At 43.9% G+C, this 17,515-nt stretch overlaps 1 protein-coding gene across 1 annotated transcript in view; it reads left to right on the top strand.

The window, feature by feature from the left end:
• Window positions 1-2,142: 2,142 nt before the first annotated feature.
• galnt18a (UDP-N-acetyl-alpha-D-galactosamine:polypeptide N-acetylgalactosaminyltransferase 18a) overlaps window positions 2,143-17,515 on the top strand; it is a 115,424-nt gene continuing 100,051 nt past the window's right edge. The window contains exon 1 of the mRNA XM_069714249.1: window positions 2,143-2,508. Within this exon, the coding sequence (XP_069570350.1) occupies window positions 2,226-2,508 (283 nt within the window). The 5' untranslated portion in view covers window positions 2,143-2,225. The remainder of the gene's footprint in view (window positions 2,509-17,515) is intronic.

Genomic DNA, 17,515 nt, shown 5'->3' with positions numbered 1-17,515 from the left:
TGTTAGTGGTGTGAAGCTCTGAAGTTACTTTAGTGCTCAGGTAGGCGCCCTTGGTGGCCGACGATCAGAGGCGAGAGTGTGTGTGTGTGTGTGTGTGTGTGTGTGTGTGTGTGTGTGTGTGTTTATAAAAAAGCCAAGGAGGCGGAGAAATGATGCAGTTGCGAGGCTCTTTGACGAACCACCTGCGAGCAGCAAAGTCAAGGTGTGCTTTGTATTCACTGTAGACGTGATTTAGGGGGCTGTAGGAGAATGCTTTGGATTGTGTTTCACTCTTCTAAAAGCACACTCGCCTTCATATTTTTTTTTCCGGCCACCCTTTTTGGCCTGGAAGATATTGCGACACCTTCTCCTCTCTACACTTCAAAACAAATCATCGGTAGAATTTGTGAAGTTAAGCAAACCGCCACCAACGTACCGGCCGACATGCTCTGTGCGCGTTACTGGAGGCCTCCACCGGAGGGCGCGCCAGAGAAATATCAATTCATTTATTGTAGTTACTACTGCGATGGAATTCGTCTAAAAATCCGACGTGCTGTCAATGTTTTCTTATTCCATAATCAGCTGATTTGATCATTTCAGAGTAAAAAGTAAAAATGCTCCAAACAATACTTTCACAATAAAAGAGGAGGAGGCCTGGCAGATCTACGTGTCTTAAATCAAACCTTGAGCTCTATATGTGGATTAAAATATGCCGCCTCAGTCACTCCGCGGGAACTTTTTAAACTTCCTCTGAGCTCCAAATTAGGGTTTCAAACGCGTTTAAAGTCATCTAAAACTATCCATTGAATATATTCATTATTTTCAACTACGCAGGAATCGGATCACGTTATGTGTTGTTGTCACTGTTTCTTATACAGGCTGGCAGGCTGTTCCCTGTGGGAACTTAAAGACTGAACTTAACTGATGTTTGAGAGCCCGACCAGGAATAAATAAATAGCCTGTAATTAAATCTGGCAGTAGAAGAAGTGTAGAAAACCTTTTTAATTTGAGGGAGTTTGGTGACTCTTTTTTTTTTTTTTAAGCTGGAAGGAAAAACTGAAATCAAGCCGTTGTTGGGGTGAAGAGAGGAAATCGTTTTGGTATTTTCGAACGTTATTGTACATTTTCGCAACTTTTTAGCGACTGTTTACTGTACATCTTATGTGTGGTTGTTGTTTATTATTTATATTTTCTTCTTCTTCAAGGCAATGCACATTCATTGGCGTCACTGTAAATGTGTGTAAGCCAAAAGGTTGCTTGACAACTGTTGTGCCGCCGCCAGACGTGATGAAACTTTCCATTAATAACCTTTTTTTGGATTCTGAAAAACAAAACAACGTAGTGATATTTAGTTTTTTTTCCTAAGGTAATGTCTTGGGATGTGTTGGTCGTGTGTGTGTGTGTGCGCGTGCGCGCGCCCGTCCGGTAGCCAATTAAATAGAGAGCCTACACAGACAGAGCCGCGCTCCCCTGGCAGTTTCCCTACAGTAACTCACCACGCGCGTGCATGCCACGAGCCGAACCTGTAATGCGCGTGCACAAACGCGCTCGTCCGCTCGCACGCGCACGCCCCGGGTAGTCCGCTCTTTGCTTAAACGCACCTGTTTCGTTTCAATTACCTCACCGCGCCGATCCATCAGCTGCTCGGGGGGTCGTTGCACTTGAGCTTCCTCACATTACCCTCCTCCTCCTCCTCCTCCTCCTCCTCCCCCCCACTCCTCCTCTGTGTACTCCAGCTGTGAGTAAGGCCGGCAGAGGCGAGCAGACCCCGCCTCCCTCCCCCTTCTATTGGGCCGTAGGAGGGCTTACAGGCCGGCGGGGGGAGGAGGGGGGTGTAGAGGGAGGAGGAGGAGGAGGAGGAGGAGGTTGCAGCGCTGCGTCTCACCGCTACAAAGCTGTGCAGCAGCTGAGCGCAGCTTGACACGCGGGGCTGCTCAGCGGGAGGGGGGCGGGGGGGGGGCACTCCTACCTCCTATCATCATCTGAATATTGTTATCATTATTATTAGTGTAACGGCGGAGCTTTTGAAGCCACCGGAGGATTCAGCCGTGCCTCGGCCGGCACCGGAGAGCGCAGGAGCGGACCGACGGAGAGCTGTAGTTTCCCCTTTTTTGGACACATTGCCCCCGCGTGCGTCCTCTCCTCCTCTCTCTCTCTCTCTCTCTCTCTCTCTCGAGCCAACCCGCTTCTGCGCGCGCCGTCGGGGGAATTAAAAAAAAAAAGGAAGCCCATGGAGGGATGTCGCGATGCTGTGCACACGGAGAACTAAAACTTTGGTGTCGACGTGCGTGATCCTGAGCGGCATGACCAACATCGTGTGTCTCCTGTACGTCGGCTGGATCACCAACTACGTGGCCAACAGCGGTCCCAAAGTTGCGGAGAGCGGCGGTGGAGGCGGAGGTGGAGGTGGAGGTGGAGGCGGCAGCAGCGAGGCGGAGAGAAAGTTGGAGGAGGACAGCAAAGGTGAAACGCTGAGGATTATCGAGAGGCTGGACCGGCTGGAGAGCGTCGTCAACGAGCACATCAAAGGTCAGCACAGCGTGGGGTTGTTCCTGGGGGGGTGGTGGTGGTGGTGGGGGGGGGGGGTTGAAGTCATCGCGGATCAACAGCAGCATTAGATGATGAAGTATTGTGGCGCGTGGCAGCCTCCAAAAGAGAGGAAAAAAACCCACAAAAAACGGGATCAATCTCAGTTCAGAAACACTGTAGATCATCAATATTTGAACCCTCCTGGGGGAAATATTACCTGAAACAATTAGTTAATTGCTCGGCTTGCTCGTGCACTAAAAAGATGAGTCAACACTCATTTTGATTATTGATTAAAAGCCCACAAGCAGTCTCTCATTCCCAGCTTCTTAAAGGTGAGGTTGTTGTTTTGTTTTTTTTACTGCTTTTCCGTTTTATATTATTGTAAAATGAACATTGAGACAAAACAAGCAATGTGAAGTTGTTACCAAGAGGTCTTAAATTAAAAAAAAAAAAAAAAAATTCCAGCTATTCAGGGGAAATAATTGACAGGTACTGAGAATATTTTCCCAGCACCTGTTGGTCCCAGGTCCTCCAATCAGTTCACAGCGTGAAGGCGACCGTCCCAACAGAACAAGATTATAAATCAAAGTCTATACGAGTTAATGAACCCTTCCGGAGACGTAAACACTCATTTCCCCCCCCTCCATTTTAAAAAGGACTTTTTCAGAAAAATCCAGAATCTATAAATATGTTAGAAGTTTATACACAAAATGTGTTTTTGTGTGCACTGGGGACCTTAAACATATTAATAAGGAACAAGTAAAAAGGATTCCTTTTTACTTGTTCCAGCACATTTTCTGTGCGGCATGTTCTTTCCCACCGGCTTGTTTTTATATCGAAGAGGACAAATCAAAACCAGCGCACGAGAAACAGGAAGTACAGAAGCAGCTTTCAAAACAACGACCCGATTTGTCCACTTTGAATCCGTTTGCAGTTCTCCAGGTAGGAAATGCAGCTCGTAAAGAATAACATGAGTTTCTCGCGGCTGTGGCGTGAGCGGTGCGAAATCTGATAAAAAAAATGTCCTCGAGGTAAAGTTGCATTGTGGGTAACGTGGCCGCCAGGTTTTGACGAAGAAGCTGAATAAGTGGAATGAAAAAAAAAAAACCCACGGTTTCTAGTGGATTGATTTTATTATTTGTCAGTGTTTCGGGAGTGCAACGCTAAAGCAAAAAAAAACCCGAAATGAACAGTTGCAGATCAATTTTCTGGCAATCGACTGGTGGATAAAGTGAAAGTGCTGACGGGGCAAAAAAAAGAGTTGTTTTCAGACCCTTTTTGAGTTCCTGTTGGACAATTGTTGGCGATTGTTTTATTGGGGCGGACCGATCGGCGGCCGACGGCGGTGGTTAAGCGCGTTTGCCCCGCCCCCTCCTTTGCTGCGATTGGACGGCTCTATAAAAAGTGACCATGACAAATGTTGAATTTTATGGAAATTAAAAAAAAAAAAATGCTGTACTCGGGTGGGGGGGGGCGCTTTGGTAGGAAGTTGCAGTGTCGGCAGGTTTCGCCACATGCTGATTGGTTAAAAAAATGAACCCGATGTCTACGCCCAGTAGGACGTAAGGACTGCCAACAATTCCCTACTGTGGCGTAGACCCACGTATCCACGCGGTAAAACGTTAATCCGTCTACGCCGATCTAGTCTCGCGCCGCTGTTGTTTGAGTTTCTACTCGCAGTTCTTTCCCGCTGCCGCTTTTTATGACTCCGAGATTTGAGTAGAGCATCAAATCCATTGACAGTTAGTGTCCCACTTTAACGGGCTATTTGTGTTTGCGTCGTCGCCCCATTTAAAGCACTCTCCGGCCAACTCTTTAGAAGGCCAACCTAAATTCAGGAATCGGATGAGGTCGAGCTGTCTAACGACGCCAATCGGGTCGTTCGTTCAACCTTTTATTTAGACTCGAGAAATCATCGAGGGTGACTTTCACAACGAGTCATTTACAGAGCAAAGAATAAATAACGACGGCAGCGGGACGAGTTGACAAGAGATGAGATTGTAACCACGGTTGAGCTTCTGGTTTAAACCATTGAACTGAAAGATGAATTCAAATCAACAAAAACATGAAATGAGGAGGTTATATAAGGAGCGTTAAAATATAAGTTATGTGGTTTGAGTAGATAAAACGGGAGTAAAGTGCAGTTTGTATAAAACGATTACAAGTTCAGGTTTGGAAATTTTCAAATCGAGCTTCGGGAAACGTGTGAATTGATTTTAAGGAGATTCTGTATTTTCGGTTCCAGGTGCATTTAAAGTTTAAAAGCAGACTTTCCCCGATCGGTCCCAAAACGTGCCGGAGCCGGACGAACGTTTCCAAACGTCACGTCTGCTGAAGTTTAGGGATTTAGTTCATTGATAAAATGTTTCTGCTCTCTCACACACACACACACACACACACACACACACACACACACACACACACACACACACACACACACACACACACACACACACACACATAATTACCCTCCTCCGGAGCTGTACGTCAGCGAGTCAACACAAATTAAGAAGTAGGACAAACTCCTTCCTGGTTCCTCCGCTAAATGGGACAGAACATGATCCACTGAAGGGAAAACGCGGGATTTAGGAAGGAATACGCCGAGACGATTAACGCCCGACAGGCCGGGGCGAGCGAAACGCCGTTCCTTTCTGGAAAGATAAGGGGCCCTGTGATTTATCAAACATCTCAGAGAGGGAAGAAAAAAAAAACGACGGTTGATCCGGGATTAATTTTCTGTTTCAGATGAGCTCGTTGAGAACGCGCTTCTAGCTTCCCTAATCAGAGAGGCTGAATTAATACCGTTGAGAAGCGCGGGGGGGTGGGGGAGGGGGAGAGGGGAAACCCACATCATTTCACATGCAGAGATGCATCACCGCCGACACTTTCGGGGGAGAAGATAGCGAAACGATCGCGTTCACCGCGCCGGAGATTCTGTTCATTTGTGCGGCGCGAGATAAGACTCGAAAGACGCCTTTTTAGGCTATTGTTGTCCTTTTGCGTCTTGTGTTTGCGACTTGTACATACGAAATGTAAATAATGGAGGTTAATCCAGTTTCAAATGGCGTTCAGACTTCGGACACGAGCATCGCTGACAAAGGCGATCTGCAGAATTCAAGAAGTGATACTTAAGCAGGAATTTTATTCAAATATGCAAATGAGGCGACATTTATCAAACAGACATTTGATATATTATTTATATTAATATTGATAGCTAAGAGGACTGGTTGGGGATGTGTGACCAACCAGAATTCAACAATGTTATTCCAGTCTTCTTTATTCATGCGATATTAATGTAATATTGCGATTATGCAACAAGTAACCGTCTAAAATAAAATATGTAATCAAAATGTATTATTTCATATTGTGGGGCAATTCGCCCTCAAAATGCAAAACTTTTTCGTGAGGCGGGATCTCCGTTTCCGCGGCAACACGTGGGGGGGTGTGACTAACAACTGGAAAAACTATCAGTTGCGTCAGTAGAAGCGAATGTTAACGTATGCAGCGTTTACCGGGAGTAGTCCGACCCTTAGCAACGACCCCTAGCAACGGAGACGAGATCTAGTCCGTTTTGTTACTTTCTAGAAATCGTTTCTCAAACTGAATAAATACAGCACGCAGAAACACTAAACTGCTCAGCTAGCTCAGTCTGGTTGTAAGTGAGATATCTGAGGATTTAAAAAATAAAAAAATGCTTTATAAACGTTAGCATTCGGCTAGCGGACTTTATGCTAACTCAGCTCGATTTTTAACCAAACACGTTTAACTCACAAACACACACTTGAGCACAGAACTACGTATCATAATAAAATACAGCCTGTGATTTACTTATCAAACCTCATAATTGACATGCGTTTCAGCAGATTTCCAAGATGGAAAATAATTTCACTCCAAATTAAATTTTGTTCCCAAAGAGTAGTCGAGAAAAACGGCAGCTTCATTGTTTTTTTTTATTGTTTTTTTTAATTTATTGTTGTATCAGTTGCTCGGGGTGATAATAATGCAAGGTCTTATCACAACTGCAAACGTGAGCGAAGCATTCGCTTGTTCACTGTCGATGTATATTTAGGAGATGCAAACTTCTCTACTCGCTTCCTGTGTGTTCTGTTTTTTTTTTTTTTATTTTTTTTCCCAGTACCTAACGCAGCTCTCCCGAACTCTTTCAAAGCGCGGCTCCTCTTTTGTTGCCGTGATGTGATAAAAGACACCTTATTTAACGTGGAGAACGGCCGGCCGACGGCGCACCGAGCTGTTCAGAAGCGCTAATAGAATCTGCATAGGCTTCGGGGGTGAGAGGGGTGGGAGGTGGGGAGGGGGGGGGGATGAAGGGGGGTTGGGGGAGGAAGCGGGTGAGTAAATTTAGCCTCCGGAGTGCTTGGCACAGTACTCTCCGCCGCTCCGGCTCGGTCCTTGGAGCCAGTGCCAGATTACATTATCAGCCGGCGGGGTGGGGGGGCTGATGTGTTTATGTGTTTACGCTTTGTCACCGATACAAAAAAGAAGCAGAATGCGAAGCCGACATGCGGGTTTTGAATCGGGGCGATACAATGGCCGGTGTGGAGCAGAAAGAATGGGCTTCGCTGACATTACCTCCACCGGCTTTCAACTGGAGCCTGACTCAGAGGGTTGTTTGTTTGTTTTTTGTTTTTTTTAAGGTTTCAATGAGCGTTACGTGAACATCCCCGGACTTCTGAAAATGCAACGGTGAGAACACGACTCCCGAGTATCGGCTCCGTTGTCGTGTCGCCTCGCGACCTCTTGACCCGGCTCATTTTAAATCTGAACCGAGTACGGAACCACGACGGGTTCAATATTAAATAAAAAGAAAAATAACATTTGTAAAATACCAAACAGAATAAAATATATTCTAACATATAAATATATATATTTTTATTGTAATTTTTTTTTTTTTTTTTTTAAAAAAATGTCCTTCTACAGAAGGCGGTTATTATTTGCTAATGTGACTTTTCATGTGAGTTGATGTCTCTTCAGACAGTCGCAAAATCTTCGCTTCTTTTAGCGAGCTCAAAAACGTCAACTCGTATGTTCTCTTAAGACGAGGCTAAAACAAGAGGATGACCTTGTTTGTACCGTGTTGTTTTGCAGCGGTTTAGCTTGTTGGTCGCTTCAGAATTGGCCTCAATACATGTTTTTGGAAGAAAGTCTTTCTGAATATGCAAAACAGCTTCAGTTCAAAGGAAAATGTCCCAAAAGTTACTTTTTGTTTTGCTCATGTTTGGAAAAGTACGGTACTTTGGCATCATTGTTGTTTACAATCAAATTTGGTGGCATTTGTAGACGTGCTGAAATAGAAATAAAATAATGAAATTAAAGTGTTATTTGACATATTTTGATTCCGTATCTAATAATGTCACGTTTCATTCGTTTAACTTTGGACCTTTTGTGGCTCCGTATGGAATTGCGCGTTTTTAGGTTTTGGGGTGGATTTTCTGAAGCGGTTAGCCGAGCAGAAATGAGATACGGTGGCTCTGCTGGGGGAGGATCGGGTGGCCCTTTTGAGGCTGGTGCCCTGTTACACCGCTGACTTTGCTGAGGCTCAGCGAGGAAGAGATTCGGGTCATGAAACGGTGCGTATTTGTATTCATTTGTTTGCAGCCTGCGGTTCGGGAACGTGCGTCACCGGTAAAACCACGTTTTAATTAGTTTGTTTTTGAATCAGGAGAAAAAAAAACACTGAATTTGAAGTTGAGGAGAAGCAATCGAGTGCAGAGTCACAGAACTCCTTTTCAGATTTTGCGCCATCATGTTGAAGCATGTTTTTGATTCACATTTTTAAATAAATAAATCTATAATATGCCGAACTTAAGAAGAAGCTTCACGTTAACGACTGCTGCCATAACTTTTAGATGTTAGATCTTCGTTGATGTGGCGTAGAATTTAGTCAATACAATAAGGCTTCGCTAAAAATGTATATTGACACCTTAATTTTAAACAATTTACACAATTTCCCATAAATCTTCCAGAACTCCTCACGTTAATTTCGGCTCTGCGAGGCTGTCGGATGCGAGAGATTTATTTTCTAAGACACAAAATGGATTCTGATCCTCTATTCTTACATTCTTTCAGTCTCACGTCTCCTCGCATGTGTTCTTGTTTTTTTGATCCGTGCTCTGCATTGTTTGTTTCTGTCCTGCCAAACGCGAGTCTTATTTTTAGTCGTCTCTTTACGATCGGTGTTGACAGTCTGCTGAAAAGAAGAAGAAGAAGAAGAAGAAGAAGAAGGAGGAGGAGGAGGAGGAGGAGGGTGGACTTCTGAGGCTGTGTTTGTGTTTGTGTGTACGTTGTGTTTCTGCTGATTCATCAAAGACGCATGGCGGTAGCGTGCGATCTGACAATTACTTGAGCATGAATTTTTTTTTTTTTTGCCCTCCTCTCTTTCTGGCCTGCAGATTTCTAGCGTCGGTCAGAAGCCTTCATCAACACGGATGTTGACGGATTTCACTCGGATGACGCTCGTGCTCGTTTTCAGCCGAGCGCTCGTCTCATCCCTAGAAATGACCGCATTTTCCGCAGTCACGCTTTTAAGTTGCCATAGTAACCGCGTAATTACGTATACGAGGTGAACCTGAAGGACGGCGTTCGAGAGTCGTCCAATCACGCGAGATATATATATTAAAAAAAAAAAAAAAAAAACGCAAAGCGATACTGATTCGCTGCCGATAAAAGAGGGAGGGTCTGAAAATCTGAAACGACCAATAGAATAAGCAGCCTCGGGTCACGTGGTTGCCAAAAGTTGAAGGACTCCATTCGCTCTCATTTGTATGCATGCGTTTACACAAAAAATTAAGCAAATACAATTTGTAAACAGTTTTTATTGAATGCTCACAGGCGCTGACAGACAGCTGCATTTTACCAACAAACTATTGTTATATAATTAATTTACAATTTACATGTTAAAGCAGTTATTGTTTTATTTACAGTACATTGATGTAGACGGACGACTGGGGCTCATGTATTAAATCACGAACGACTTCCGTCCTTCCGTCTCGCTTGCATCTGCGTTCCCATCGCCGACATTCGAAGGAAAGGTCGATAAGGGAAAAAAAAAAAAAGGTGTAATAATTTCACACTGAATCCGCCTTTGTGTTCGTCAGAAGTGTCACTTTCTACAGATTGATGCCAAAGATGACTTTGTGGCACCTCCTCCGTGTACTTTGCATCCCTCTGATCCCCGACAGCAGCGGGCAGATTGTTATGAAGTTGAGTTTCCGGGGGAGTTTGTGCAAAGCGGGCGGGAGGAAATATTTTACTTCTGTATATCACTTGTTCAAAACTGTTGACCTAGAAAGAGTCTTTTTTTTTTTTTTTTTTTTTACTGGACAAAATGTGTTGAAATCTGTCACCCGAACGGTTTCATAACTTTAAGCTCGAGGTGTTAAAAGAGCCTCGGAGGAGCCAAAGGTCCTTTTTTTGTGGTTTTCTTTAAGTTCTATAGTTTTATGATTCTGATGTTTACGACATTAACTTTGTGTTCAGGTAAAAAAAAAAATTAAAAAACATACCCGTGTTGCTCATCCTAATACTGATTTTAGTGACTAACCAGAGTTGGTTAGTGCGCGAATGAAGCAAGTTGAGTTCCCCTTTGCCAATTCCACACCAATTCTCAGCAATTGGAAAATACCACTGTTTAAAAAAAAAAAAAAAGAGCTAAATTTACTGTAGATTTTTCCTCTGATCAAAATCAGTCACTCTTGATTTTCTGCAAAAGTTCCTGCAGTTGAATTTGGTTATTGCTGTAAATCTGTTAGAGGTTAGGTGCATTACATACAAGTATATCACTGGATATCTGCATCGAGCTTTACAGTGTCTGTTGACATGGGGAAATTTGTTTTGGATTCCCCCCCCCCAAAAAAAGTCACATCATTCCTGACTAAAAGATAACAACACAATCCGACAGCCTAAAAAACATTTAAAAACATTAATATTTAAAAAAACAAAACGCGTTTATCTGCTGCACACAAACCTGTGAAGTCGACACAGAGCCACACAAAAACAAAATCCCCAAAAAACAAACCGACTCGCACAATAACGTAACGTACTGAGTTATTGAAAATGAAATCTGATTAACAAACAATGAAACGCTGAATGATACTCTCGTATCAGATCAAACTACAAAACGATTATTTTTTTTTGCCTTCGAGGTGTGAAAAGATCTGAGCGGGTTTAAAAAAAAAAAAAAACGCCACCACAGCAAGATTTTTTTTTTTATACTTTGATTTCCATAAACGTTGCGCAATCGTTGTTGTCACGCGGTCGGAACCTCTTTTATTCGAGGCTCGTTCATGTTGGGCTTCATAAAACAAACGGCGGCGTCGGCCTCTACTAATGTCGTTAATTAAACTCGCGGTTTAGAATCTATAATATCGTCTCGAATTAAGGATTTGACGGAAGAATACGTTTTGAAATTCATCTGATCTGCTGCTCTCTCCTCTCCGTCTCGTCTCATGAATGCGTCATCATGTCTGAATGAAGGAACGTCAACATGTCCGACTCCCACGTCTGACTGACGGAAAGCCAACAGCTCGGTGAATGATGGAAGGTTACGTATCCCAAGCTGTTTGAACGCGTCGGCTTTTCGCTCCGGGAACGAGGAGGCTTTCTAATATCCTGTATTATTTCAGAGAAAATGATTGGCAGATTGATTTAAATGAAAATAAAGGTTAACCTTCAGCCTTAAAACACACACACACGCATCGCGTCGAGGCCTCGATGAACGCCCGTCTCCTCCAGGTCGCAATTATTTTATACGTTGTTTTTTTTTTTTTTCTTCTTTCTACTTTCCAGCTTCCGTCTTTCCCCGCCGACTATCCGTAAGTGCACCTTGCGAGGGATCCTTTGTTGCAGGTCTTTGTGGCGTTAGCGCTGCTCCACCCGTCCACGGTCTGGAGTGTTTGATTAAAGCTTTTACCGGCCGGTCCACCGGGGAGGAGAGTGTGCTGCACGGCTCAGTTCTCACGCTTCGATTTTATTGACTCGGCGTACTGCATGTGTGGCGGTTAAAAAAAGAAAAGGAAAAGAAAAAAAAGGGACATTGTAAACAAGCAAAAGGTGCAATGCCCGATGTAATGGAAGACCTTTACTGGGTTTTTTGTTGTTGTTGTTGTTGTTGTTTTTTTACATCTGCAGTTTGACACAGTTTAGTGCCATTCCATGCTTGGTTGCAGCTTCAGTCCAAGCTGACGGCAAAAGTCTGCGGTTGATTTACTGCAAACACAAGTGGAGAAGTAAACGGACAGGTTTGCACATTTTGAAATTACCCCGACTGAATAATTTAATGGTTCACGGGAAAAAAAAAAATCTGCAGAGACGCACGTTAGCGGGTGGATCGACCTCGTCATCATATCGGTATCACCGGCGTCAGCCAGAAAGCTCAAACATTTGTGACAAATTCCCTCAAGAGGTGCTTGGAAAAATTGCATTCACGGGCACGGGTTCATGTCGGGTGACGGTGAGCTTGACCTTTTGACCTTTTTAAACACCGAAGTTCCCTCAGGTCGTCGACGGCACCGAGTGAATGTTTGTGCCCAATTTGAACACAAATTCTCTCAAAGGGGTTCTCGATATGTCGCGTTCACGAGAACGGGACGGACGGACGAAGGGGAGCGCAAGGTCACGGTGACCTTGACCTTCGACCTTTTGACCGACAAACTCGAATGAGCTCATCCTTGCGGCCAAGTGAACGATTGTGCCATATTCGAAAGGAATTCCAATCCAGGGCGTCCCCGAGGTGTAGTGTACGCGTGAACGTGTGTCAAATTGGGGTCGCGTTGACCTTTTGACCTCTCCCTCCCAAAGACGGGCCTTTGTGGCTCATTAGAAAGCAGCTGCGTTGACGTTGTGCCGGTCGGTTCTCCAAGGACAGGCCTCTGAACAGTTCGCACCTTGAAATGAAAGTCATTTGGCTGAAGGGACGTGTGGGAGGACGAAGTCGGAGCTGAATGTTCTTCTAAAAAGAACATTTTTTGGTCTCAACCCGTCACAGAAGGAAGTTCGCACAAAGGGTCGGAGACGCAATAAGAAGGACATTAGAGCAGAAAACTCAAAGGAAACTTCCCGCCTATTTGTTCCTTCGGCTGAAACTGTCCTTTGTGCTTACGAGTGTCATTTTTAATTTGTCTTTAATTCAATTGTATTTATGTACAGACACCAATCGATGGAAAATAATCTGCAACTTATCAGTAGGAGCCACACTATCAGCCTCCTGGTGTTTTGGCTCTGTGGACACACTCTGTACCCCTGCAGGTATTATTTTTGTAAAATATACATTTATGTTTGCCCCCCCCCCTCCAAAGAAAAAAAAAAAAAAAGGCTTTGTGGGTTCAGATGACGCACCGCTGATATGAAACAAACTTACCCCGAGTCTCATTTGCTGCCATTTTTTAGGTTTTTAGTTCACGTTTGTGTCAAAGCGTCATTTCAGGCAACAGATGTCCGGGCGGATTCTCTGGGATCGAAGGTCTTTAAAAGTGAATTTTACTCCTCCGGCTCTGTCATCATCATCATCATCATCATCATCATCTGGGGTTTGTCAGAAGCTGTCAAAATCCACGTTCATCTTCCCGCCTGGCTGATCACACCTGCTCAAACGTTTCATGCTCATCGGGAAGATGGTCTGTCTGCAATTAAGGTGCGTTTCCGTGCGCGTGGTCTCGGTTAAGCGACGGCCCCTTTTGAAAGTAAAAGCCTTCATTTCAAATGAATAGGCCCTTCGCGTTTGATACAAGGTCTCGCCAAAAGGTGTGATAGGTTTTGACCTCCTGTATTATCTTGTGTCTGGATGAGACAGACTTAAAGACTGAAGCACGCAGAGACTTTCGCTAACTTTAACATAACATTATTAACCTTCATTTTTTTTTCTCAAATTGCTGAGTCATGGTGTCCCACAAAGATAGTTCAGATATTGCCAGATTCTAGACAATCTCTTGTACAAAATTATAAAAAAAAAAAAAAAGAAAGATATCTCTACTGCCAGCAGTCAATGGTGAGATACATGAAAAAAAAACATAATGTTCTAGTCTAGCATGTTCTGAAAAAAAAATAAGAGCTGGCATGAATGGGTAGCCTCTATAATGACAAATATATGAGCTTAATTAAAAGTGAAGGCAGCGAAAGTACCCTGAAGATCCCCATGCTAACTGTGTTAGCAGAGTGCACAGTCTTGGTTTGTAAAAATAAATAAATAAATAATAAAAATGTGCTTCCCGTTACCTCGTCCACGTGAGTCCATAAGTGCTGGTGCTTCAAGTTACAAATGCAAAGCAGGCTCGCGAGCTCTTCGATGGTCCTGTGAGAGCAGCGAACACAGAGGTTCATTAAAGTAGAAGGGAGGAGGGGGGGGGTGCTTACGGCGGTCAATATCCACACTGTCATTTTACACACACACACACACACACACACACACACACACACACACACACACACACACACACACACACACACACACACACACACACACACACACACACACACATACACACACACACACAGCCGCTGGAGATTCATAATGGACTTAACCCTCACCACTGAGACTCTGGGGTTTGACCAGACACACACACACACACACATGACATGACATGACAAAACACACACACACACACACACACACACACACACACACACACACACACACACACACACACACACACACACACACACACACACACACACCTCCTTCAAATCCCTAATGCAGTACAGTGGAAGCTGCTAATTCAGCCACTCCTGCATGCACTTGTCTTATCCCATAAGCGGGAACTGTGTGTGTGCTTTTTGTGTGAAATGGTGTACTTTTAGATGTGTGTGTTTCCACACACACACACACACACACACACACACACACACACACACACACACACACACACACACACACACACACACACACACACACACTCTCTCACACTCTTTGCCTACCTACACACATCATAATTTGCAGGAGTGCCTCTTTTCTTTTTTTCCACGGCCTGCATGATGGAGCCTGTTCACATTTCACACGCCGACACAGAGTCTAACAACTGAGTGAAGTTGCCACTGTCACTCACTGTCTTCCAAATCCCGTGGTGCACCCCCCGCCCTCCCTTACCCCCCGCCCTCCCTTGCCCCCCACCCTTTCTTGCCCCCCACCCCATCCCCAGAGGCTGCATCACGACACCACGGGAGGAGGGGGGGGGGGATTGGCTGGCTTTTCCTCTGCGCTCCCCCACATCTAAATTCCACCAGCGAGGCTTTGGGAACACTATCGCAGGCTGTAAGCCTCGTAAAATTGTTGTGGGGGGTGGTGGTTGTGGGGGGGTGGGGGTCTGTTTTCCTGCTGCTTTTAGTCTTGACTCATGGATGGGAGTTGCACTTCTTTTTTTCTTTATTTTTTTGTTTTCTTTATAATTGCACCTAACCTCGCCAATATGGACCCTGACAGCCCAAATGGATTAAACGCTCTTTCGGCCCTGATTTGAGGTCGACGTCTGTCCAATTATTATTGGACATTGGCTTTTGTTGCACACGCAGTTTTTGTCACATGCGCAAACATTATCGTCATTTCACCTGTCACTCCTCTGCTCCGCTCCTCGTGGCTGAGCAACTGCCAATGATGGCAAAACGCAGCAAAGACTCGCACAGCGAGCTGGAAAGGAATTGGTGCGTGTTAGTTCGGTAAATAAATAAATCAATCCGCAACTATTTTTTATCAGTAAAATTTTAAACATTGTGAACTTCTTGCTTCTTCTTGCATAATGAGGATTCCATTCCTGTCTTTGCTATATATTTAAATAGACTTTAATAAGGTTGGTCAGCAAAAAAAATTAAAATAAATTTAGCACCTATGAAAGGACACGCATTTTAAAATGACTCGTACTCGAGTCTCGAGCAAAGATTCTGCCGAGTTTGTCAGACGTGGAAGAGCAACTTTTTTTAACTGCAGTTGTCCAAGTTGTAGTGATGGAAACGTGGTGAAGTGCACCCAGAGGCTTCTTTTTTAAAGCTCTCTGTGGGAGAGTTATTATTTTTTTTATGCAATTATTTAATGACTTTTCTCCTTCTGAAGGATTTTTTTTATTTTTATTATTTTATTTTGTATTTTTTATAGCGTTTATAAAAATTCATGCAGCAAAAATGAAATCACTGTAATGGAATTGCTGCAAACCATTAACTTTAGACATCTTAACCGTGCTGAACTTTTGAGGGATTCATAGAGGCTCCAAGGCCAAACTGGAGGGAGTTATTGTATCTTCTATGCCGAGTCGTACCATCCGGTTTTATTAAACGCAAAGTTTTTGCTCACCACACATCTCGATGACAGCTGAAGAACCAGAAACTCTCAAAAGGTTTTTAAACTATCCATCAACTGGATAATGTTCAATTCAATTGTATTCAATTTCAAGGCACTTATTATAGTAAAGTCCTTGTAACAAAACCTTAAAATCAATATAGAAAGGAACTCAACAATCCCCGCGTTAACTGGGAGGAAAAAAACTTCAGAAAACTCCTTTTTAACGTGATTTAAAAACCTCCGACTTTGACCTTTCAGCATTCAAATTCATTCAATCTTTTGTAATTTTGTCTCGTAGTTTTCTCTGTTGTCTTTCTTGCACCATTTTCCTTCATATGATAATCATAATGGAGGACCGCATTTGGCTAATTGTGGCGTTTCTTTCACATCGTGCTACATTATGCGCGTGGCTTTGGGATAATGTTTTCTTTTCACAAGAATCCTCTGGCACGCGTAAACAGATTTCCGTATAATATTTGCAGGATCTTACTTTTTTTATTTATTTTTTGTAGTGTAAAGTCCTCCACGGTCACAACTTCCCGTTACTTTTTGTTTTGTTTTCGTGGCTCCTGCCGGAGTGATACGATCGCTTCCCGGTGGGGACGAGGTCATCGTCGAGGTCACGGGGACGAGCCACCTTAAAATCAATAACATAAACTATGAAACTACGATGAGGGCTGCCAGAATAACATTTACTAAAATCAGACTTGTCCTTTTTAATACCCGTCGCCAATAAAAAATTAAATACCAGAGCACATTGTCATCAAATTTATGAGCCACATCAAGAGGAAACGACGACTTCTCCGAAGAGACCTGGAAACCTTTTAGAAACTACTTGAACTATGCTGCAATCCAACTGGATTAACACCTCCGCCCCCCTTTTTTTAATTTATTAGTTTAGTTTTGTTTTATTTTGTTTTTGGGGTCTCTGCTCTCCGTTTGAACCGATTTCTACACCACATCTCTCCAGAGTGACTTGTTTGTTTGCACGTTTTATTATGTTTGTAATTTCTGTATCCAGTGGCAGTTGTTGTCACAGTTACACCGCGACCTCCCAAGCGACAACGCACGGTTGAATGTAATGTTTTGTATATCCAGACTTCCTGGGGGGGGATCTGTATAAAATATTTGCTTAACCCCCCCCCCCAAAAAAAAAATTTGAGATAGAAACCGGGGGAAATATCTGAAGAGGCACCTGAGCTCCGGTCTGTGTGGGATAATCTCCGTCGCAGAGCAGCGCTGCGAGATTCGGGAGCTCGGCGCCACATGGCACCGACGCGGAAAGCATTTTTTTCAGACTGCAGACACTTTGACTTTCTTTTTTTTTTTTTTTTTTTTTGCTGTGGAAAGATTATCTAAGATGAAGTGAGTTTGCCACCCACTGCCCTTGTTCCTGCCATCTGAGGACTGCTGCGGCAACCCCCCACCCACCCGCCCCCTCCTAATCCCCCCCCCCCCAGATCCTCCTCTCTGAACTGTCAACTTTCAAACAAGTGTTTGATTGTCGAATGCCTTTGGCCTGAAGGATATCCTACCACGCAGCACTCGTGTATATCTTTTTAGTGTCTCGCTGCTGGGACCCGCTGTTGGAAGGACGAGGGTTTATTTCTTTATTTTTTTTTGGTGGGGGGGGGGGGGCAGAGCAGGATGACACTCGCGGATATTCGAATATTTAAAATATATTTATATTTTAATATTTAGCTACTTTCTATTTGATCAAAACAGCTC

The sequence above is a fragment of the Brachyistius frenatus genome, unplaced genomic scaffold, assembly GCF_029030835.1.
Source record: "Brachyistius frenatus isolate BFR_SWC_R1_liver_20210118 unplaced genomic scaffold, ASM2903083v1 Contig_129, whole genome shotgun sequence".
Taxonomy (NCBI): Eukaryota; Metazoa; Chordata; class Actinopteri; family Embiotocidae; genus Brachyistius; species Brachyistius frenatus.
This window is presented reverse-complemented; position numbering and strand designations above follow the sequence as displayed.